The 25,691-nt window shown below is 36.8% G+C and overlaps 1 protein-coding gene across 1 annotated transcript in view; it reads right to left on the bottom strand.

The window, feature by feature from the left end:
- Positions 1-25,691, bottom strand: part of CSMD3 (CUB and Sushi multiple domains 3) — a 1,213,223-nt gene that overhangs the window by 6,285 nt on the left and 1,181,247 nt on the right. Inside the window, exons 65-68 of the mRNA XM_063451130.1 lie at positions 21,852-21,963; positions 13,477-13,656; positions 13,191-13,256; positions 6,258-6,416 (exon numbers count right to left, since the gene is read on the bottom strand). Of these exons, the coding sequence (XP_063307200.1) occupies positions 6,258-6,416; positions 13,191-13,256; positions 13,477-13,656; positions 21,852-21,963 (517 nt within the window). The remainder of the gene's footprint in view (positions 1-6,257; positions 6,417-13,190; positions 13,257-13,476; positions 13,657-21,851; positions 21,964-25,691) is intronic.

Genomic DNA, 25,691 nt, shown 5'->3' with positions numbered 1-25,691 from the left:
CATTAAGCTAAAGTTGTTTTAGTGATTATATTGTCCCTTTAAGCTATTTTTTTTTATTTATTAGGTAAAATGTATTTCACAGTATCTACACTCTCCAGAAAAATCTCAAAAAAATCTTTAAAACATCTTTAAAAAAAACTTTTTAATAGAATAATAAACACAATGATAGCATATGAATAATACATTTTAAAAATTAAATCTTTACATATGTAATACCATAGTATGTAGTAATATTTGAGTACCTATTGCTTGTAGCAGTTAAACCTAAGACCTGCTTATCTCTGAAATGTGCATAATCGCGCACTAACTGTAAAGTCTTGAAACAGATTTATCCAAAACAGTAAAGTCTGAATCATGCACTCTATTCCCTATACAAAGCCAAGTTTTGTTTGGTGTCATGCCCGTAGTGATATGCTGTGATTTGCTTTGTGCATCTGTCAATATTTCACAGTTCTTTATATTTCAAGTTGCCAGCCTTGCTTTGACATCTCTATGTAGATAATTTATATTGATTTTATGATTAAAAAAAAAACAACACTTTGATTAGAACAAATCCAAAGGAGTTCATTTTAATTAAAATGTCAATTAAAATATTGTTTAATTTCATGGTAGGAAAAAAGAAGAAATAACGCAGAAGCAAATAAATGATTTTTAACTAAAAAACAAATTAAAAATGGTAAAATGTAATATATAAACAAGCAAAGGTTTGAACTCTTGCTAATGAAATGGACAGCCTGGCTTGTTGCCCAAATTCCTGGATTGCTTTTAGTGGATCATATTTTCCTGCTACCTCAAGTAGCTTTGGTGACAAATATGAGGGAACAGATGCTTGTTTGTAACTTACTAGCATATATCCCTCTCACAGTTAACTCCCTTGTGATAATGTCACACAAGAGACCCATATTTACAGATGTGCGATGATGTTGCAGCAGCATATGTGCACATATGCTACATTGAAGAGTACTGGGCAATACTGACAGAAATTCCTAAAGGAAAGAACGTAATCAAAAGGAAGGAATGGCATGGAAAAACAAAGTGGAATTTAATTACAGTTTTGGTAATAAACTATATGTGTATTTGTGCACATATAGTGTGAATGCGTGTGTATTAATGCTTGCTTGAGTGTGAGTATTGTTAGAGTGTGTTTAGGTGCTTGTGTGTCTGTCAATCACCAATATAAAAATTATTTGTATATTTGCATATTGTGTCATTGTGATTTTCTAGGTGCATTTGTTTGTAATATCAGTATGTGTGAATTAAATGATGCATTTGACTGTGTGAATGCAAAAATATGTTGGGGTTTTGTGAAGATATAATTATGTAACATGTGAGTGTCTGTTTGCATTAACACATTAGATTGACTAATGTGTGGAGTGTGTAAGTGAATACAGGGGTGTATTTGAAAGGTGTGTGCGTGAATCTAGGAATGTATTTGTATGGTGAGTGTGTGTGTGTGGGAATCTATCAGTGCACTTGTTCATGTGTTTTTTCATTTAAGAAGTGCCTTAAAAATAATTTCTTTAGGAAAGCCTATGGCCTCCCAGACTAACCTCTACTTCACATACCTGCCTCTTGCCCTCTCCTAAAGGGCAGCACTCTACTCTCTCCTCCAGCTCTGCTTCACTCCCACCTAATTTGACTTCTATTCCCTGTCCTATGCTCTCTTCAACCCTACATTTCTGTGAGTTTTCTTGTAATTGTCCTATTTATAGTTAAATCCCCCCTCTAATAATATTGTAAAGCGCTACTGAATCTGTTGGCGCTATATAAATCACAATAATAATAATAATGTGTTTGATTAGTATGTCAGTATGTGTGTGAATGAAGTCTGGGTGGTGTTTCTGTGGATAAAAGCTGGATTTGTGTGTTTCAAGTGTGTGTAATTTAGACATAATTTTTTCTGGGCTTCCCATTTCTCCCACTTCATTAATTCCTTGCACCACATACAGCCACACACTTTACGCCATCCCTAATTGTGTCACTCCTTCTTTCACATCCAACATTTATGTATTTCATTACATCACAGTTAGGATTGGCAAAGTAGCCATGTTTTCTTGGGTATATCTCACATGCAAACATTGATGGGCAGCATATTAAATAGCTATCCTGCAGTAGAATTTGCATGCTTCATGAGTCCTTATTTAAAATACTTGATTTTGCTACCTGTAGTCTTATCTTTGTACATACCACATCCTCCTTGTGTTTTGCCCATGTACTGTTTTTTCTTTTCTCATTCCACATTCCCCTCTTTTTTGTCTATCCCCACTATTCCTTTAATACAGTCCCATGTCACCTTATTCTTTTCCAAATCCCCACAATAATTGAATATCATTCATTTAACTTTTCAATCTATGTGCACCAGACTGGAAGCTAGACAGAGATTGTTGCACTAAAAGCTAATTCATGCTACTCAAGTAGGAAGTAAACAGGGGCTCTGTAACAGGTCCCAATATTGCCAGAAGACCAGTTGAAGAATTCTATGAACGTTCTAACCTTATTTTTTTTTAATGTCAAAGCAAAGTCGGATTCCCGACTCAGGCCTAGGGTCTCATGGTTCCACTGGGAAAACGCAGAGAAAATAGGGAGCAGGCAATAAAGAAGTGGGAACTGGAATGAAAATATGGGGAATATATCATGGGAATATAGAGCTGGCATGCAAGGAGGGGGAGGAGATGATGATGTCATGGTTAGGGTGGAAGGGGAAAGCATTCATGGAAAGGAAAGATAAGCTTGCACATAACAAAAGGGTAACTTTAAAGAGAGTGGAGAATGAGGAAAAAAGAAGTATAAAAAGAAGCGGAGGAGACTGTATATTGTAATGAGAGAAACCTGAAGTACAGCTGGTATAACAGCAAAGTGGAGCTGGCATGGAAATATCATTAAGTTCCATGCCAGGCATGAAGCACACTAAATAGTCTTTTTAATGTGGTATCATATCACTGTTTCAACATGCCTAATATAAGTAATAAAATAAATAAATATTTTTTTTGTAGTTAAGCTTTATATGTCTGAGTCTTTATGTGAAGCATTCCTGTTGTCACTATTTAATAAAAAAAATGTATTTTAAGGAAATAATTAGATTTGCTTTGTTAGCATTTTTTGCAATTTTTGTTTTATTTCACACATATAAGTGTACAACTTGCTATATTTGTGTTCCAAGAACATTGGCCATAAAACCGAGGATAATGTGATTATCTTGTCAAGATCGCATTATGTACCTGTTGTACCTATGAAATGTCAGCTATATTCATCACCAGTATGTACTTAGAGAAAATACTGCTTATGTAAATGTAAAATCTTTTTTCCTGGTATTTATGCGTTTGGGTTAATTTTCAACATATTGTTATTTAGTTCAACTGATTGCAATACCATCAGTCATATATTATGTTCATCACTTATATCTTTCACATCATATGTCACTGACTATAATATAATCAATGGAAATCTCAGAATGAATAAAAAAACGTTCTAGTTTACTTGATGAAGTGCATTGAATGGATCTTAATTTGAAGCAGTTGAAAATTAGAAATGAAACTCTTTTCACTTCTACAGCATTCAAAAGGTTAAATATATAATCAGTTCCATAACAGAAAATCTACTACCAAAGATATGTAATAACTGCTAGAAAAGTAATGCACTTTAGAGATGTGGTAGCTATTGGTTATCACACTACCAATTACTTTCACACAGGTAAGAACTTGCTGTGAGAAGACAACCACAAAATAAACAGTATATTTGCATAAAACTCATCATATTTCTGTAAATGTTTTATCTATGTTTTACGAAGCCACGGATGTGACATGCAAACAATTTTTGTATAGTTGCACATATACTGTACTGTCTTGTGTTTACAATTTAGTATATCATGCCCACAACATATTTAAAATCACTGGCCGTCTCAACCACCATGCTGGAGCCAAGCCAGAGATTGGAGCAGCCCAAGGCAGCAGATAGAGTGGTATGTACTTACTGAAGCACTGGCTCTGATGTGCATGATATAGCTATCTCAGAGCACATTTTAGTAGATTGTGCACACAAAATAGTTAAAGTGATGCACACTTTTACTATGTTGTGGGCAGTGTCTACTGAATAATTTGCATTAGAAAATACAGCATGTGAAAGATTTTTTAAAAAGTTTGCATGTCACCTATGGATTTCCTTTAAATTCCGGTGGAACTCTTGTGGAAAAATTGTGTAAATTATAGGTATCTATTGTTGTACCTAATATTTTTTACAGTGAAGTGATTCTAACAATTATATGCTATGGATTTGTGTGTCATATAAAACAGAGATCTGTTGGCGTCACACATTTGTATCACAAAAACTCATCCATTTTAGAATGTGTACATTCTTATGGCTACAAAAAAATATTTACAAATGTACCATTTATTTTAATATTATCATTTAGAAATTGTATATTGCGAACATTTTGTGCTTTTTCATTGCATTTGAAAGATATAGTGATAAGAACTTTTCAGTTAGATTGAAGGAGTGAAGGACATTCATATTTTTTTATGCACATTAAAAATATCCTCGCAAATCTAGCTCTGATAAATCTTTATGAGAAATGAAGTGCATAAATGTCACTGAACAACCACATTGATTTTTAATATTCCAAACCATTGTGAAGGAAAATTACTTTACATGTTGTAAAATCAAGGGGAAATTTACATTGATTATAAATGAGAAATTATATTCCGTAAAATCAAAATATACATACTGATAACTTTAAATTGTGTTACACTCTTTCATATATTATTGACTTTCTATATCCTTCATGGCTATATTTACAAATCTGATTCATACTTACAAAGTTCTCCACAACACTGTCATAAACTAATCTTTTCTAATTTCCAAAAAATGGTCACAATGTTCTGCCAGCCACCATAGTGTGCTCTGTTTGCACCCACATCTCCATCTTCCAAAGACAAGACTTGTCAAATACATTTGTATAAAATTATCTACCTCACCCTAGAAGAATATTACCGAAGCTGGTCCTTAGCAAAATCTCAAAAGTTAATATTTTGATAAACATAGGTTTACTGTGTCCTACACAAGATTTATGAGCCTTTGAGAAAGTGTTAAGACAGATGTGAAACACATCATGTCACTTTTTTTTCTATTCACCCAACCCTACTGGTATAAGTTAAATTATTGAACCTAATTTAGCCTAAAGATAATTGCCTATACTTTCCCTTGCTGGATACATTTGAATTTACCTCTTACATATACAGGTCTTTGTAAACTGGGGCATTTTTAAAAGATACAATTTCATCTTTACAATCTGCTTTCTATATTGCTTGACTTGTTTTAAGTTATATTCTCTTACTATTTATAAACGTTATTACATTGCCATTGTTATAGATATAAATATTTTAAATACATAAACCAGGATCAAGGGCATGTACAACTTGTGGTTGTACGGACAGCTGCCCTGTCCATTCAAAATAATGTTCGAGATGAAAGAAGCAATTCACAGGCTAGTATATTCTTTAATCTATACATTTTCTCTTCATTTTGTTGGCACAATGTGTAGATTAAAGCTGCACATTTTAGGCATGTCTTCAACAGGACTTGAGGCTGACAGGTTTAATTTCAGTATCAAAGCTCCTACAATTATTATGAAAAAGAGTCCTTTAGAATAGAAAGCTAACATCAAAGCTTAAAACTAATATAATGCTTAGAAAACTTATATCAATTTAACTCTAACATACTGTATGATTCCTCACAACTACGGATTAATGAATTTTCTTGATCTACACCATATCTTTGGAACTATGATCTCTACCTTGACAACCTGGACAAGGAAGCATGGTGAATTGTTTGTGTAGGACCCACCTAAGAGGCTTGCCTTGACGTGGCAGGTGGGCTTACACCTACTGGCTATTGAGGTTACTAAACAACTTCCATTTATTTAAATATGCACAGAGATTTAGGATAGTGCACAGGTAACTTTTTTCTTTTCTTTTGTTAATATTGTATGTATTGGGGCTGATATATACTATGGTCATTGCTGCTGCCTAGGAGTAGTGGGAGTTTAAGTGCAGGACTTATTTTTGTGTTTTTGTAAAACCTTAAGATATGTACAATATGTTTTATTTCCTGGAAAAGGGTATTATATGTTTTATTCCTAGAAATGGGTATTATAAAAATGGGATTTCCAATCAAACACAATCTGGGAAATAAAGTGTTATTTATACTATCAAATAGAATTCTACCAATATTACTAAATTAATTTCTAAAGTAGTTTACATTACCTGTCAACAGAAATTCTGTGTTGCTGTTTATTAGTGTTGCATTTACCCTTCCCGTAGACATATTATAGTTGTTAATTGTTAAATTTGTTGGTTGATTTTTTCCTTTTAGGTTGTAGAATCCTTTCCATATGTAATTCCGAGCGAAAACATCATCTGGAACTGTAGAAGGTATAGTGTTAGAAATCAATAAATATCAAACCAAAAAAATGGTTGGATACAAGAAACCGGTAATGGAAAAGTGAACAACCAGGTGTAAATGTTCTACAAAGTTGAATTAAAACAAACAGCAGGATTCCGAGCGAAAACATCATCTGGAACTGTAGAAGGTATAGTGTTAGAAATCAATAAATATCAAACCAAAAAAATGGTTGGTTACAAGAAACCGGTAATGGGAAAGTGAACAACCAGGTGTAAATGTTCTACAAAGTTGAATTAAAACAAACAGCAGGATTAAAAGGAAGAGAATATATTTTTACCAATCTGCCCAGCTTTCAATAACTACACAGGGAGGGCTAGCAAAATAACAGTTGGATTTTTTTAGACACGAAACTCACTGATCCTTGTGTGGGTGACTGCAATTTTAACATTAATGTGGCTTTTTAAACCAAAGTATTGGGTTGAGGAAAAAAAGGACCAATAACCAGAAACTATGTATAGACTATACTTTTTGAACTATGGGTCTTGTTAGTGTTGTATTTTAGTCTTTGTTAGTTTTGCTGTACCCAAGACAGGCTATTTCCAAAGTATGTAGGTAATCCATAACAGTACATCTTGAATTTGCCTTAATCAGAGGGGTGTTTTTTTATATTTTAACTTTAACCCTGCACATTGCATTGCTGCATTTGTCTTGTGTTTCTAGCTTAGTGTGGACTCTCTTCAAATGGATGTAACTTTATATATTTTAAAATGATATTTAAATATATTTTTGGAACCAGTCATCCGAAATACATGTGATTTTTTAAATGTATACTGTACCTGTCATAAAGTTTAACTCTTTTTAAAAATCTTATTAAAACTATAAACAACATGCGGGGAGGGAGCATTCATCAGTTTAACATAAAAAAAAAAAGAATGTCTTTATTAGATAAATGAAACGTGTATAGGGTATTCTCCAAATATGAGAATTCAAAGTGGATTTAATATTTAAGGTCAAAGTAGCTGAAATTGAAACATAGCTGAATTAGAATATTTTTTTTTAAATTCAGCAACGTTCACTTTCAGCAAATTCACTTTCAATTTACTTTTAATTCTCAATTTAATTAATAAACCTGTCAGATTTGTATCTATTTTTTTCTTTATTAGTATATATGTCATTTTTATTTATTCTCCAATTTAGTTTTCTTTATACAGTTCATGAAAATAAACTTAAAAAAATATGCTGCCAATTTACCAAAGATTTTAAACAACTTAATACATTTTGCAGGTGCTTGACAGCCCAACTAAAAACAACTGTTTATAGTAGAAGAATGAAGATCAACACAATATGGTTTCTGAACACAAATTACTTAAGAGGAAAATTATTATTATTATTGCTATATAGTATGTTTTTTTTGAGTTACAATTTTGAGTTTTTTTTGAGTTACAATTAAATAACTGTTAAGTAGTGATGTACCGAACTGTCCGCCGGCGAACAGTTCCCGGCGAAATTAGCGTGTTTGCGTTCGCCGCGGCGGGCGGACACATGCGCAGTTCGATCCGCCCCCTATTCATCATCATTGGGCAAACTTTGACCCTGTGCCTCTCGGTCAGCAGACACATTCCAGCCAATCAGCAGCACTCCCTCCCTTCCACACCCTCCAACCTCCCTCCCAGCATCCATTTTCGATTCATTCGGAAGATGCATGCTTAGTGAGAGGAGGGAAAGTTTAGCTGCTGCTGATTAGATAGGGAAATTGATAGCTAGGCTAGGGTATTCAGTGTCCACTACAATCCTGAAGGACTCATCTGATCTCTGCTGTAAGGACCGCACCCCAAAAAGCCCTTTTTAGGGCTATAACATCAGGCTGCTTTTTTTTTTTTCCCTGTGTAATGTAATTGCAGGTGCCTGCCTGCCAGCTTCTGTGTGAGGTTCACATTGGATACTGTGCCTATTTGCCCAGTGCCACCACTCATATCTGTTTTAACAATTGGTTAAGCTTTAGATTTTAAATAAATAATTTTTTTCACTGGAATAGAAGAGCAGTTGCCTGCCTGCCAGCTTCTGTGTGAGGTTCACATTGGATACTGTGCCCACTAGCCCAGTGCCACCACTCATATCTGTTTTAACAATTGGTTAAGCTTTAGATTTAAAATAAATAATTTTTTTTCACTGTAATAGAAGAGCAGTTGCCTGCCTGCCAGCTTCTGTGTCAGGTTGGATGCCTTGCCCATTTGCACAGTCAGTGCCACCACTCATATCTGTTTTAACAATAGCTTAAGCTTTAGATTTTAAAGAAATCATTTTTTTTCACTGTAATAGAAGATCAGTTAGTTGTCTGCAAGCGTCTGGGTGTCAGGCCTACTTCAGCGTGTGCTCTGCAGACCTGTGCCAGCGTGCTTTGACAGTTGCCAATCATATCTGGTGTCTCTTTAGCGTGCTTTTACAAAGAAAAAAGGTTTCCAGTGTAAGCTAATAGCAGACAGTCAGTGTCCTTCAAGCGGCTCTGTCAGGCCTTCCTTCAGCGTGTGCCCTGCACAACCCTGCCAGCGTGCTTTGACAGTTGCCACTCATATCTTGTGTCTCTATAGCGTGCTTTTACAACCAAAATTTTGTTTCCACTGTAATAGAAGAGCAGTTGCCTGCCTGCCAGCTTCTGTGTGAGGTTCACATTGGATACTGTGCCCACTAGCCCAGTGCCACCACTCATATCTGTTTTAACAATTGGTTAAGCTTTAGATTTAAAATAAATATTTTTTTTCACTGTAATAGAAGAGCAGTTAGTTGTCTGCAAGCGTCTGTGTTTCAGGCCTACTTCAGCGTGTGCTCTGCAGACCTGTGCCAGCGTGCTTTGACAGTTGCCACTCATATCTTGTGTCTCTATAGCGTGCTTTTACAACCAAAATTTTGTTTCCACTGTAATAGAAGAGCAGTTGCCTGCCTGACAGCTTCTGTGTGAGGTTCACATTGGATACTGTGCCCACTAGCCCAGTGCCACCACTCATATCTGTTTTAACAATTGGTTAAGCTTTAGATTTAAAATAAATATTTTTTTTTTGGAACATTTTTCGAATAATCCCAGTGGGCTGCCACATTCTTCCTCCTCTGATGGTATTAAAGTTTGCAGAGATTCACTATAGGGTGGTGTCAAGCATTTTGGAGAACAATTAAGCATCTCCATCCCAATACGTTTCAGACGTCCTATCAGCTCTTCCACCCTATGCGATACTATGGGCAGGCTACCCGTGACGTCATTACTCACGGCCCTATTTCACGCGGACACTCTGTGTCAGTGTGTATCATGGTGTCTGTGGACAGGGAACAGTCTCTATTCTGCTCTGTGTCAGTGTGTATCATGGTCTCTGTGGACGGTGAACAGTCTCTATTCTGCTCTGTGTCAGTGTGTATCATGGTCTCTGTGGACGGTGAACAGTCTCTATTCTGCTCTGTGTCAGTGTGTATCAGGGGTTTTGAGGACAGGTGTCAATCCATATCTGCCAAGTGACCCTATGTAGGGGGAACAGTCTCTATTCTGCTCTGTGTCAGTGTGTATCAGGGATCATTAGGATAGGTGTCAATCCATATCTGCCAAGTGACCCTATGTAGGGGGAACAGTCTCTATTCTGCTCTGTGTCAGTGTGTATCAGGGGTTTTGAGGACAGGTGTCAATCCATATCTGCCAAGTGACCCTATGTAGGGGGAACAGTCCCTATTCTGCTCTGTGTCAGTGTGTATCAGGGGTTTTGAGGACAGGTGTCAATCCATATCTGCCAAGTGACCCTATGTAGGGGGAACAGTCCCTATTCTGCTCTGTGTCAGTGTGTATCAGGGGTTTTGAGGACAGGTGTCAATCCATATCTGCCAAGTGACCCTATGTAGGGGGAACAGTCTCTATTCTGCTCTGTGTCAGTGTGTATCAGGGGTTTTGAGGACAGGTGTCAATCCATATCTGCCAAGTGACCCTATGTAGGGGGAACAGTCTCTATTCTGCTCTGTGTCAGTGTGTATCAGGGATCATTAGGATAGGTGTCAATCCATATCTGCCAAGTGACCCTATGTAGGGGGAACAGTCCCTATTCTGCTCTGTGTCAGTGTGTATCAGGGGTTTTGAGGACAGGTGTCAATCCATATCTGCCAAGTGACCCTATGTAGGGGGAACAGTCCCTATTCTGCTCTGTGTCAGTGTGTATCAGGGGTTTTGAGGACAGGTGTTAATCCATGTCTGCCAAGTGACCCTATGTAGGGGGAACAGTCTCTATTCTGCTCTGTGTCAGTGTGTATCAGGGGTTTTGAGGACAGGTGTCAATCCATATCTGCCAAGTGACCCTATGTAGGGGGGACAGTCTCTATTCTGCTCTGTGTCAGTGTGTATCAGGGCTGGGCTTTGAGGACAGGTGTCAATGTTAGGTGATTTCTGCCCTTTATGGATTAAAAGCAGACTCTGCATCAACTGTGCAATTTTCCATGGGAGTTTTGCCATGGATCCCCCTCTGGCATCCCACAGTCCAGGTGTTAGTCCCCTTGAAACAACTTTTCCATCACTATTGTGGCCAGAAAGAGTCCCTGTTGTTTTTAAAATTCGCCTGCCCATTGAAGTCAATGGCGGTTCGCGCGGTTCGCCGGTTCGCGAACATTTGCGGAAGTTCGCGTTCACCGAAAATTTCGGGTTCGCGACAACACTACTGTTAAGGTTAAGTGTCTTGTTTTGGATCATTTTTCCCTTCTTTAGTCCTTCTCCACATACATTCTATGCCCACTTGATTAGATATATCTTTCCAATACTAATAAGCCCTTAATATGCCCCAGAACAGCCTACATTCACATGGATTTAATAAAGTGGTCGAAAAAAATACTTTAGTTATTGTTATTTAAAGCTTTTAGAAGATGTTTAAGCAAAGAATGAATGTGCATGGCCAGCAACAATGCTTAGGAAGGCCAAGGTATTTAAGGGCTCAACTCGCATTTAGGGGGATAAACTTGGGGAAGGCAATGTTACACCACCACTAACAGTCTTAACCATTGACATGGGGCAGGGTAAATCCAAGGAATCTAAATATCATAAAACAAAGTTAAGATTTGTCAGACCAGGCAGGCATTTTCCATTTAGTAGGGTCCAGTTTGCCTGTGCCTCCTGAAGCCTCAGAATTGTGTTCATAGTAGACAGGCTGGAGCACAGTATGGTCTTCTGCGCTGTTGTAGTGTATCCACTTCAAGATTAGATGTGTTGTACATCCAGAGAAGTGTTTCTGCATAGCACTGTTATAACTGTTGTAATGTTATTTCAATTTATTTTTTCCTTTCTGTCAGCTTGAACCAGTCTAGTTATTCCTCCTCTGACCTCTTACATTTGAAAACATTTTCCTTACAAACTTGATGATCACCGTATTCTGTTTGTTTTTGTACCCCATTGTCTGTGAATATTTCCAGGTATACAGAAAAATCCTAGATTATTAGTATTAGCATTTAAATTGCACCAAAGTATTCCACAGCACTTCACAATTATTGAATGGGAATGTTTGACATCAAGTATATTACATACGGAATATAACAGAAACAACAGGTGAAAGAGAACTTGCTCAAACAAGCTTACAATCTATGAATATATAAGCTGCCTCTTTATTTTTTATTTTCTCAAAATGAGAGCACATTTCTAATATATGAGTGCACACTGCACACATGCTCCTATTATCCCATTGTAAGAAAAATATATATTTCTTGTACTATAAAAATGGGGAACTGTGGAGAAATGAGAAACTGCAGTTTCATTCAAATAACAGTACATCTCGTATAATTCAGTGAGAGTTATAAAAGTCTAAAATATGCCGATGTGAAGAACAGTGACCCATGCATCATGAAAATAATTGGGTATCTCTGGACATTTTTCAAAGTTAAATCTAATATTTAGCATGAGTCACAGAATCCAATGTGTGCAACCATATCTATAATCCTGATGGACATTTTGTTCCCTCTAATTACTTTGCAATCAAACCATCTAAGGCCAGATTGGGACTTAGGAATTGATCTTTTTTCTGAGCCACTCAATGCATCTTTGCTATTATTGGACTATTTATGACTATGGATTTATAACTTAATTATATACTAGGTTAGAAGCACTGTAAGATTCCCCCCCCTACTATCCATGTAGTCAGCCTGAATTTTTAATCAGTTATAATTGTTTATTACTATGCATTTCCTCTATATTGTTCAGAATACATAGTGGAGTTTATTCACTAAATGCTGAATATAGTGATACATACATAGTGATACATGCATACTGATACATAAAAAAATATTGCACAATTTAAGCTAAAGTAGCCTGTGGCGATTGCTGCAGGCTTGAAGATATATTTACAAGTCAGCTATAGTTGCCTAAATTTAGCATGCACACTTGCAATTCACAGAAATAAATCCAAGTGTCTCTGAGGTCATCAAGACTGTGGATTGATTAACTAAACTTGTTTGAGCATATTATCCAATATCACATGGCTATTTATAAAACCAGATGATCAGATTACTTGCAGTACCCCCTAAGTGAGAAGTATCCAGCAAGTAACCTGTTTCAAAACAGTGCCCTATTGGATTCCTCAGTAGACTATACTCAGCCAGATGTTATCTAATGATCTTGGAGAGTTGCAGCTGGGCAACAGTTTTAGAGATAACTGACTACCCTTAAACTATGCAAATAAAATACAGACTGTGCACTAGTTTTGTAAAAGCTCTGTATATAAATTAGTGTATTATTATACATTAAGACATTTATACATATATAATACATTATTATGTATTTTAATACTCACCATTTAACTTAGGACTTGGCGTTCCAAAGACAGGCTTGGTTTTATTCTCAAATGACTTAGATCCCGCTGATTGAATATATAATAAAGAAAGAGAAATAAGATTCAATTATTTTTATAAAAGAAAAATGCAACTTACGAGGTTCAGTTAAAGGTATTTCAAATATATTATGAACATATTACATTAACTCAAAAGTCTTCTTTAACACCAACCAAATACAAGTGACATTTTTGAAGAGTGCCAAACTTAAAACAATTGTTTTATTATATTATTTAAAGAATATATTACCTGTGCAGACAGGAACTTTTCCACTCCAAGTGTTATCTGGCTGACATATTCTGTGTTCTGTACCTCCTGACAGAAGATATCCAGGCTGACAGGTGTAAATCAGTGTATAACCAAGGGAGGGAAGGTCCATTCCAACAACATTTGAATGTAATGGAGATTCAGGTTGTTTACAGCTGTGTGCTATAAAATAAATTATTGGTTATGTTCAAAGAAAGTAACCACTATTTTTAAATCTCACATTAAAAACTTTGGATTTTAAAGTTATTTGTTAATATTATTCATACCTTGTGAAAATGTTAGCACTGTTATAAAACATTGTCATCAAGAATTTCTTACTAAACACATAACATTGTTGTCAAAGATAACAATGTCTCAAACATTTATGGAGAAAGGGCATCTTTGCGGCATTCCTTATACTTCCATCATCTTTGGTGCCATTTTCTCTGTCAATGTTATATTTGGCAGCCAAATAAAGAGTAAAATTTACTCATACTTACCGTAATTTTCTTTTCCTGGTCATAGGCCATGGCAGCACAACAATGGGTAGCTCCTCCCCTATCCCTAATTTAGACAGGAACTAATTAAAATTAATGGTATAAATATCCCCTCCTACCTCCTCCTCCCTCAGTCTTGTTAACAGCAATATTCCCGGGCGGGATCTATGTGCTGCCATGGCCTATGACCAGGAAAAGAAAATTACGGTAAGTATGAGTAAATTTTACTCTTTCCTGGCCATATCCATGGCAGCACAACAATGGGTAATACCCAAGCATAAAACCAAGGGAGGGAAATAAAAACTCAGACAAAATATCAAGTAATGCAAGTGTATTATCACAAAAATTCACACGTGATGAACAATATAAGAGGTCAATCAAATATTAGTTGCAGAGAGAACAGATCTGCCAAATGCATCATATTTACCAGCCCTGACGTCTAAACAATAATGTCTGATAAAAGTGTTAGAAGACGACCAAGTGGCAGCCTTACAAATCAGTTCAGTAGATACTTTAGCAGCAGCTGCCCAGGAAGAGGAGAGAGAACGCGTAGAGTGCGCTTTCAGACCTATAGGGATTTCCGTATTAGACGCGTTATATGACCGGATTATGGCGGAAACGATCCATCTACTGATAGAGTCCTTTGAAGCTTGCAAACCCTTCCTAGAGCCGTAGGGGACCACAAAAAGACTTTTGGAAATACGCCATTCTAAGGACCTCTGAACATAAATCCTGAGACACCTCACTAAGTCGATATTCAACAAATCGGTGTCTTCTCCGTCATTCGTCTCATTAGAGCACAATGCTGGAAGTACTATCTCTTCATTCATATGGAACTCCGAAGTAACCTTGGGACGGAATTCAGGGACAGTTCTTAGGACGACTCTGTCTTTATGAAAAATTATAAAAGGTTCTTCCGCCGAAAGAGCCTGAAGCTCCGACACTCTTCTACCAGAGGCTAGGGCCACCAAGAGAACTGTTTTGATAGTGAGAAGATGACCGGAAATAGACTCCAAGGGTTCAAAAGGAACAGATTTAAGAGCCTTAAGAACCAGAGGTAAATCCCATGGGGGAGTAATAGACTTAATGGGAGGCTTAATTTTCATGACTGCAGTTACAAATCTCGCTATGTCAGAATCCAACGCCCATCTGTGATTAGTCAAAGCCGAGAGGGCTGAAACATGAACCTTTAAGGTATTATAACTTAATCCCTTTTCTAAACCAGATTGTAGGAATTCTAATATATCAGTGGTCGAAGGATTTAGAATATCCAAAGACCTAGAACTGGCCCATGAAGAGAATACATCCCAGATCCTGTAATAAGTTGATGAAGTGGATTTCTTCCTCGCTTGCAAAAGGGTCTCGATTACTGCTCTTGAAAACCCTTTATTCTTCAACCCTTCCCTTTCAAGTACCAAGCCATCAGAAGAAGGGATGCTGGGTTCGGATGAAGAATTGGGCCCTGTTGTAGCAGAAACGGAACAGCTGGAAGGCTCCATGGGTCTTTTGTGCATAGACTTAGAAGCAGAGGAAACCAAGGTCTGCGTGGCCAAAAAGGTGCTATTAGAATCAATGATCCTTTCTCTTGACGTAATCTCCTCAGTAGCGGAAAAATTAGAGGTTTCGGGGGAAAGGCGTAGGCTAGGTCGAATTCCCAACTGCATGTTAGAGCATCTCTTCCGATTGCTTGAGGATCTGGAACTCTCGAGAAGAAGTTCTTGACCTTTCTGTTGCGGCTTGTAGCCATCAGATCTATCTGTGGAAGGCCCCATTTCCGCACAATCTGATGGAATACTTCGGTAGATAGGCTCCACTCCCCTGGGTCTAGTCTCACCCTGCTGAGGAAGTCTGCCACCGAATTCTGAATGCCCGGGAGATGCACTGCAGAGATGCCCTCCAAATTCACTTGTGCCCAGGACATTAGCGGTTTCATAATCCTCATCATTCTGCAACTCCTTGTTCCTCCCTGATGGTTTATATATGCCACTACCGTGGCATTGTCTGTTCTGATTTTGACCCAATGGTGAAGCAGCAGATGTTGGAATTGTTTCAGAGCTTTGAAAACTGCCAGAAGTTCTAGGACATTCGAAGGAGTGTTGACAGTCAAAAAGGACCATCTTCCTTGGACATAATTGTCCTGAAGATGGGCTCCCCAACCCCATTGACTGGCGTCTGTGGTTATGATGGTCCATGGGATGTTTCCTAGAGGAAAACCTTTGAAGACAGATTTCTTCCGTGTCCACCATTTCAAGGACCTCTGCACGTGAGGAGGGATGCTTATAGGCTGAGACAGATTCCCCTCTTTGAATTGATAAAGGAAATTCCTTTGAAAAGGCCTCATCCTCCATTGGGCCCATCTCGTTAGACCTATGGTGGAAGACATTGATCCCAGGAGACTCATAACTTTCTCCGCTGAGGAAACACTGTATGCCAACATGTCTTTGCTCTTTTTCATAACTTTCATACCTCTTTCTGGGGACAGTTGAATCCAACCTATTGCCGTGTTGAATGAAGCACCTAGATATATCATACTCTGAGATGGGGTCAGACTGCTTTTGGAGAAGTTGATCTTCCAACCGTGCTGCTGAAGAAACTGTAAACAAAAAAGGCCGTGTTCGTTTAGAATATCTCTGTTTTCTGCAAGAATCAATATATCGTCCAGGTAATGATATATCGCAATTCCCCTTTTTCTGAGTTCTGCGATTAGAACCACCAGAACCTTTGTGAAAGTACGCGGAGCCGTGCTTAGCCCGAAAGGGAGAGCACGGAATTGAAAGTGACCTCCTTCCACTGCGAACCTGAGGAATTTTTGATGCTGGAGTGCGATGGGAATATGGAAGTACGCATCTGCCAGGTCTATCGACATGAGCCACTGACCTGGGAAAACAGCTTTCACAATGGACTGAAGAGATTCCATTTTGAACCTCCTTATGTCCAAGAACTTGTTTAACCTGCTTAAGTCGAGAATTGGCCTCCAACCTCCCGTGGATTTTTTGGTGAGAAAGATATGGGAATAAAACCCCTGCGTCTGCTGATCCCGTGGGACTCGAACAATAATTCCATCTTCCTGAAGGGACGATATAAATTTCTTTAGAGTGGTTCTTTTCTCTATATTTCCTGGCCAATTTGTCCTTTGGAAAGAGTGAGGTGGTGGTAATCTGGCAAACTCCAGAAGATAGCCTCTTTGTATTATATCCAGTACCCATCTGTCTTGAACTGAATGTATCCATCTCTCCTGGAATAGTAGTAGACGGGCACCTACTCCCCCGGATTGGCCCATGTCTTTGTCATAAAGGCTTCTTGTGGAAAGAAGAACCCCTGGATCTACCTCCTCTGCTGGAAGAATGACCTCCTCTCCAAGGAATAGATCTACCATATTCCCTACCAGGTTTGTATGATCTGGTATCTCGAAAGGAGGGGTATTCTGAGTACCTTCTGGCTCGAAAGGATCCACGGGTCTTCCGGTCTTGTGGGAGAAAAGCACGTTTCCCTTCAGCCGCTCTCTTGATACAATCGTCTAGATTCTTGCCAAACAGCATTTCTCCAAAAAAGGGAAGGGCACATAGGCTAGACTTCGATGATGAGTCTGCGGACCAAGATCTAAGCCACAAAGCCCTTCTGGCTGAGACTGAGAGAGCCATGTTTCTTGCTAATGCCTTCACCATATCAACCGAGGATTCCGAGGTAAAGTCGACAGCCAGCTTAATATCATTCAGCTTTTCCAACAGAGAAGATCTGCTTCTCCCATCTCTGATATCTTCTTCTAAATTTTCAATCCATATTTTCAAAGCCCTGGATACTGACGTAAGGGCTACGGCAGGATGAAAGCCAGTACCCGCTGCTACATATGCTTTTGACAGGTGCAAGTCCATCTTTTTATCCATCGGGTGCCTAAATGAGCCCGCATCATCGACTGGTAATGTGGTATGTTTTGCCAGTCTAACCACCGCAGCATCCACCTTAGGGGCGTTATCCCAATTGCATGAGTCAGACTTGTCGAAAGGGTAGAGACGAGAGATTCTGCCTTGTGCTGAAAGCTTTTTATCAGTATTGGACCATTCGTCCTTAATCAATTCTTTAATGGTGTCATGCACCGGAAAGGTTGCTCTCTTTTTTCTCAAGTCTGAGAAATAACGATTGGAAGTCGATTGCTCCGAGGTTGTCACTTTCAAACTCAGGGATTTGCGGACTCTGTAGATGAGATGGTCTACTTGTGCTGGCTCCAGAAAATCAGTGGGAGCTTGAGTTTCTTCTTCCTCTGAAGATAAGAAACTACCCTGATATGACTCCATATCTATGGATTCGTCTGATGAGAGGTTTTGTTGGTAATCAGAAGGGTCATGTAACCGGGGTCTCTTGGTTCTTGTACCCGCTTCTTTAATGCCCTGAGCCACTGCTTGTTTAATGAATTGCTTAATTTCAGATGAAGGATTAGATGTTCCGGCTGCTTCCGATAAACATTCTCCGCATAATCGTTTGCCTTCCAACGGCTTGTTATTACAGGCTTCGCATTGATTCCTTCTTGGAGACTTTCCCTTGGATGGTCTCATCATTTTCTTTCCCGTAGAACTATCATGACAGGGAAAATACCACATATTAGCTCTCTTTTAGTTTAAGTTGTTTCACTTACAACATAGGAATAAAACAGACATGGCTTACCTAAAACTCTTAGAGTGTGACCTATTTTTATATCCTGAAGAGTCAGAATCCGAAGATATAGATTTTCTTTTCTCTTTCTCCATATTGAAATAATCTGGCAAAAGGATTGATCATTAATGCGGAAAAGGAATATATAAAAAAAAAAAAAATAAGTATACACCTTTAAGATGTAAAACCTACCTTAAGAGAAACCGGAATTCGTTAGCACTAATCAAACTTGGAATACTGCACAGGAGACACCTTCTAGACCCAACAAAATCAATCAGGCAAAGACCACAATCGAATTTGGCGCTTAAATAGGTTTATGACATCACACGTGACGTCACAACCTATTCGCGCATGCTCCGAACGGGAAGACCCGTAAAATAACATGTGCGCATGCGCGACAACAACCCGGAAGCCGGGCTTGCCGTAATGGAAGGCAATACCGGGCGCATGCGCGAATTCGGCGTGCACGTAACTAGGTCAGTGGACACGCGCGAGCCGAACGCACATGCGCAAAAGAAACTACAGGACGCCGCAAAACGGACGAAATCCTCAAAAAATAAGAACAATCATTCCAAGGCAGGAGGGGAAAACCCACATATACAAGTATACAAAGTATATTGAAATAAAAAATATTTGTCTGTATACATACATGTGGGCTGTCAATATGGAGAAAGATCCAGGACGAAGTCTTCTTGCCACTTCCTGCTACCTCTTGGTCACTGCAGGGAATAAGATTAATTGGCATAATTTTCTCTTGCTACCCCTAGGGTCACAGCAAGTCTACCCCCGGTCACTAAGGGGGTGTCTTCAGGGGGACACCTTTGCACAGGGCCGGATACTGAAGCTTCCCAAGGAAGAGAGGCTGAACTCCCTTGGGGATAGAAGGTAAAGACCCTCAGGTAAGCCAAAAAGAAAAACTGATTATAGTCCTGAATAGACTAGGTTGGTCCTATAGGGATAGGACAGGAACAAAAAGACTGAGGGAGGAGGAGGTAGGAGGGGATATTTATACCATTAATTTTAATTAGTTCCTGTCTAAATTAGGGATAGGGGAGGAGCTACCCATTGTTGTGCTGCCATGGATATGGCCAGGAAATAATAATAAATAATAAATCATTTTTATTTAATTATTCAATTTAAACTAAATCACACTACTATTTTTTATTTTAAAAGAATGTTATTTAAAAAAAAAAAAACATTTTAAATCTAATCTCAAACTCAAAACTGAAAATAGTTCATGCTCACTCAGTTTATTTATAGTTAAGACAAATGTATTAGGCTAAATCCTGATTCTGATTGGCTCCCAATACATTTTTCTTGACTGTCAACTTGCAGAATTAGCAACCAGAATTATCAGTGAAATCATAGAAAAAGTAAAAAAATAAAATAAAATAAAATATAGTTTTTTAGTGAATTATTGAGTTTGCTGGATCTTGTATGCTGTATGAATTGGTCCTAGGAACATCCTTATAATGCATGCATGTTCAGGTGAGTGCAGCCATCTAGGTTTTTATATACATATACACACATATATAGAGTGTGTATACACACACATGCAGAGCTTATTGGAATGTGAAGCATTGAAATGCTAATATAAGCAGAAAAAATGAACCAAAGAACTGTGCTATGGTTGCTATGGGTGGATAACAGATGGATCTCCTGTAGGAGGTCTTTTCTGCACTTCCTTGTTAATCAATGCCTCAGTATACTGAGACAATGACTGACAGCTGGTAGAAAAATATTTTTTGATTAATGATTGAATGTTGCTTGGGGCATGAGAGGTGCTATTTAATTTGCTAATACTCTATGCACCAAAATAACTACATCTTAATGTAGTGGTTTTGGTGTGCAGTTTCTGAACAATATAAAACTGCCATTCCTTTGAACCAACAATGTTTACATTTGTCCAAGAACAAGCCTCTAGTAGTTTTCAGACTGAGGCATTTCATCCTTAAAACCTTGCATTTATGAAGGTCTTCACGTTTGGTGTCCTCACACACAGCTTGTTGACTCTGAATGCATGATGAAAAAAGGAGGTTCTCGAGTATCTATTTATATAAGTAAAATAGCTCCTGTTTGGCAGAAAATAGCTGCAAATACTACTGATTATGTTCTTTAAGTGAATAAAAATTATGATTCCATGCTGGTACTGAAGATGGCAAAGTTGAATTTATTATAAAAAACATAATATAATATGTTATATACATATATAAACCATGTTATATATATTAATCAATGCACATGAATTCATTTTGTTTAACAAATTAACATATATATTTTATAATACATTTATGTGAATATGTTTATCTAAGTGCGCTTACATGTACTTTTTCCAGCTTAGAAGGTGATACAGTTGGCTTTTTAGAAAGTCCTATGTGTGGGCATAAAATGCACGCAACTCTCTCCTTGCCTGTCTCTTCCTGTATCATTTTGGCAAGCTTTTACTAAATTACATTTTTGCAAAGTTAATTAGAATTATAATTAATTAATTTTATAATAATAATAATGAATTCATAGCTAATTATTCAGTGGTAGACAACTGTTTGCAACTAATATAAGCAACAAGGTTCTGTGTCACATATCTTGACTATGACTACAAAATTCACTTATCTATCTTTTGAATAATAATAATAATATATTCAGATAGATTTTTTTAATGGGGTTTGTATAATGTTATACTGTTTTTTTATCTTTAGGATCGTTACAAGGAGAAAAGTCACTTTAGATTTAACTAACAGCATAGCAGGCAACACTAAGTTAGTAGTCTGTTTAATTATCCAATTTTCTAACCTGTTCCCAGTATCCTAACTGAATTCATGTAAGGAATATATATCTTCAATCATGTATTATTACCTAAGCATACCTATGGTCAAACATAGTTTTGCATGAAAGAAAAATATATAAATTGATGTAAAAATCTTAACTTTATTGGTGATGAGAAGATGATATTGACTGAAAGGATATTAATTGCATGCTTTTTATGACACAATTTTTTAACAATCATTTTTTAACAATCATAAACGTTTTAGTTAACTTATAAAGTAGCATTTATATATCACCAATAAAAAATGTCATTATTACATGACATTTATGATTTTTATTCCAAAAGTTATGTGAACATGTAAAAAAATATAAATATAATCAATTTCTCATAAATCCCATGTTAATTTTCTATCATAAACTACACACAATATATTTAATAAAATCAGGAATTATTCGTCAATAAAAACTTACGAGTGCACTCAGTTGGGATGCCACTCCATGTGAGATCAGGAAGACAAGTGCGAGTGGTAGATCCATGTAGTAAGTATCCTTTCTTGCAAGAAAACTGTACAATTTTCCCCATCTGATATATAAAATAAATGAAATATGTTCAATATAATATTTTTACATAATACATTTTCACAATAACACTGTATTTGAAGGAAGTATCACCTTCAAAATAAAAGAACGTAAATATTCAACTTATTTTTATTTTTCTTTATAAGAAAAAACACTTATAACTGGTCAGATAATGAAACAAAATATCAGGTCTAAAATTCCATGATGAAAAAAAAGAGAGGGATATAAATATAAAATAACACTATTGTCGATATATGGTCATTATATGGTCAGAGAGCCCATACAGTAATATCAATTGCTGGTTATCAAAAAAATCTATGGACAATCTTTTACATTTGTCCGTAAGTCTTATAACAGCCCTTTAGTTATATCAACAAGATTGGAGTATAACGTCAGAGTATCAGCATTTGGGTAGTCCTTCATACGAATGATCCCTTTTTCCATCTCCAGTTGATATAATAATTGGGCTATAACTTGGTCTCTATCGGGGATCAAGGTACTTTTCCAGAATCTCGCGATAAGAATTTTAGTTGCTAATAAACAGTGTATAATTACAATTTCGCGAGTATCCTTTATTTCTTCACCCAAAATATGGAGAAGGGCGATTTCTGCTTTATGCTCCAATCTAGAACCACCGATCCTATATATCAGGTTGAATGAAATATTCCACAAAGGCTTAATTCTGGGACAAGCCCACCAGATATGGAGCATAGAGCCATCTTGTTGGAAACACCACCAACAAGTTGGTGCATTGGAGTTAGATATTTTTGCTAGTCTATTTGGTACCAAATACCATCTATACATAATTTTGGTAAAGGTCTCTAAGATATTCAAACAGTGTATAACTTTTTTGGTCATCATAAAGGATTTACACCAAATATTAAATGGAATGGAAATTATCAAATCATTTTCCCATTTAGTTAGAGCGTTAGGGATATCTGGAATGCCCTTTATTTTTATTAATTCTATCGCGAGAGAGAACACCTTTTTCGCTCTCAAGCTGGAAACATTTTTACCAAATAGTTTTCCCAAATGGCCATTTAAAACTAGTAAATTATCTTTAAGATAGCTCTTTATACGTAGATAGTTAAATATTTCTCTAAGGGGTAAATCCAGCTGAACTTTAAGAACTTCAAAGCTTTTTAATTGTTGGTCATTATAAAGATCTTTTATCTTATAAGTAGGATCTCTATACCAGTTTACTAGATTAATCTCTTAATATTCAACTTAATGCATTAATCAAAAAAATATAACTGAAGATAGGATAGAAAGTTTGGAGTAAACTCAATGCTTGAGTAAATCTCTTTTAAACTTTATAGTTCACCAAATAGCTTTCTGTTTCCTTGAATTAAATCTCAGACTTATTGCTATCCCTTGATATCATTTTAAAATAAAGCAGAATGATAGGAGATGTCTGCCTCTTCATTTAAATTGTGAACCAAAAGTGTTTGTGCTAGTATTTCAATTAATATACACTGTATGCTGACAGACATAAGATTGAGCACCCTGTGTATCAAGTCAATCTGGTCACCGTCCAGCTCTTTTAACCCCTGATAAACTTGGGTCCAAAAATGATGTATAAAGCAGTAGGTGTTTACTAAGAGAAGCCATTGAAATTAATACATAAATAATGCATCTAGATATAAGTACACCACCTGTTCTTCATGTATTTGCACAATAGCTGAGAGTTCTTTACAAATGTTGTAGTTTCTTTCAATTGTATATATGTTTTTATTTTACAGAAGAAATACTGATAAATCAGAGATTTTTCACATTTTGGAAATTTCGGAATTTTTTTTTAACATATTTTTTTTTCTATGGATTTTGGCAGTACCTCGCTGATACTGGGATTATATATATATATTATATATATAAAAAATCCAAGTAGATGGCTGCACTCATGGTTTTGTAAAAGTCCAAAGTTTATTGAAGTAGCATAAAAATATCTGCGATCGCAGATATTTTTATGCTACTTCAATAAACTTTGGACTTTTACAAAACCGTGAGTGCAGCCATCTACTTGGATTTTTTGGATACATTAGCCATGTATGGATGCATTAGCGTGAGTGCAGGAATTACTTTTTTTTATATTATATATATTATAGTATATATATATATATATATATACACACGAAACATGAGTAAGGCACTCAATAGCGCTGCAATACAATTCTTGCCTATGTGCTAAACTCCAGACAAAAAAATACAAAACAAAAAATTAAAGAGAGCAAGACAGCACTCACAGAACTTCCTCATAAATATGCTGCTGCTTTCGTCAGGATCCTGACGAAAGTTCTGCACAAGAACTGAAACGTTGATACTTTCTGGCAGTTGCTGAATAAAAGCTAAGTTATTTTTTTCACCATATTTTTTGAAGTCCTTGGAGTGCTATTTTCCACTATTTTGCTCTATTCAAATTGCTTGACAAGCACCGGGCTTTACCTTACTACAGGAGTGCAAGTACTTGGACATTTTATATATATATATATATATATAGATTGATCTATCTACCTCTCTATATATACATTGCTAAACACAAATACACACACCAGTCAAGTCATAAGACTTCGGTAGGCATATTTAAATGAGCTCAACAAAAAAACACATTCTCCAAGGAATCCATGTATAAAGTGGAATTGAGGCACAAATTTGGTTCTTTGTTGAGCTAATTTGCATACGCCTACCCATAATCCCTTGCAGTAGTGAGAGCACTGTTAAAGTGAGATTACTTTGGAAAAAAGTCTTATGACTTGACTGATGTGTGTATTTGTGTTTAGCAATGTATTAACTATCAACTTACTTAGGGTGGAAGGGGTTTTCATCCACACTCTTTTCCCCACCACAACTCTGTTGGTATATATATATATATATATATATATGTATATATATATATATATACACACACACACATATACAGTTAAAATCAAAATTATGCAACCCACCATTGAACATCAGGTTTATTGTTACAATTGGAAGACTCTCAGCTGTCTGCAATGAACAAATCAAATAAAAGCAATTGAAAAAGCTCAACACAATGAATGCTTCAAGTGGTTTCCCCACATTTATTTGAAAATGCAACTTTAAAATCTCATAATTATTCAACCTCCTAAATAGAATTCCTCACAACAGCACAACTATAGAAAATCGGTATTGTCTCAAGTGGATTGTCTTAGTTACACCAGGTGTGTTCAAGCTAGAACACTTTAAATACCTGAACTGGCTGGGGGTTTGTTGAGTGTCATGTTTGACTGCTTGTTAGACATATGTTTTAATCAAAAGAATGTTCCACAAAATTAAGAGAAAAGGTCATGACCCTTCACAAACAAGGAACAGGATACAAAAAGGTAGTGAAGACACTGAATGTTCCTAGCAACACCATTAAAAGCACAGTTTCCAAGTTTAAAATTGAAGGAACAGTGGTTACACTATATGGAGGGGACATAAAAAGGAAGCTATCAATGGCTACAACCAGATTTCTGAGAATACAGGTTGTGAAAAACCCTTGAGTGACTGCAAAAGACTTTCAGGCAAACTTGGTGGCAACAGGCACTGAGGTTTTAGTAAGCACAGTAAGGCACATACTAAACGCAGTGAGTTTTCATGCCAAAACTCCAAGACGTACACCACTATTGACCCACAAGCACAAGAAACGTTGGCTCCAATATGCTCAAAATCATATAGATAGGGCACCTAAGCTTTGGGATTCTTTTCTGTGGAGTGATGAAATAAAAC

The sequence above is a fragment of the Pelobates fuscus genome, chromosome 4, assembly GCF_036172605.1.
Source record: "Pelobates fuscus isolate aPelFus1 chromosome 4, aPelFus1.pri, whole genome shotgun sequence".
In the NCBI taxonomy this organism is placed as follows: domain Eukaryota; kingdom Metazoa; phylum Chordata; class Amphibia; order Anura; family Pelobatidae; genus Pelobates; species Pelobates fuscus.
Note: the sequence above shows the minus strand (reverse complement) of the source record. Positions and strands in the feature narration are given on the sequence as shown.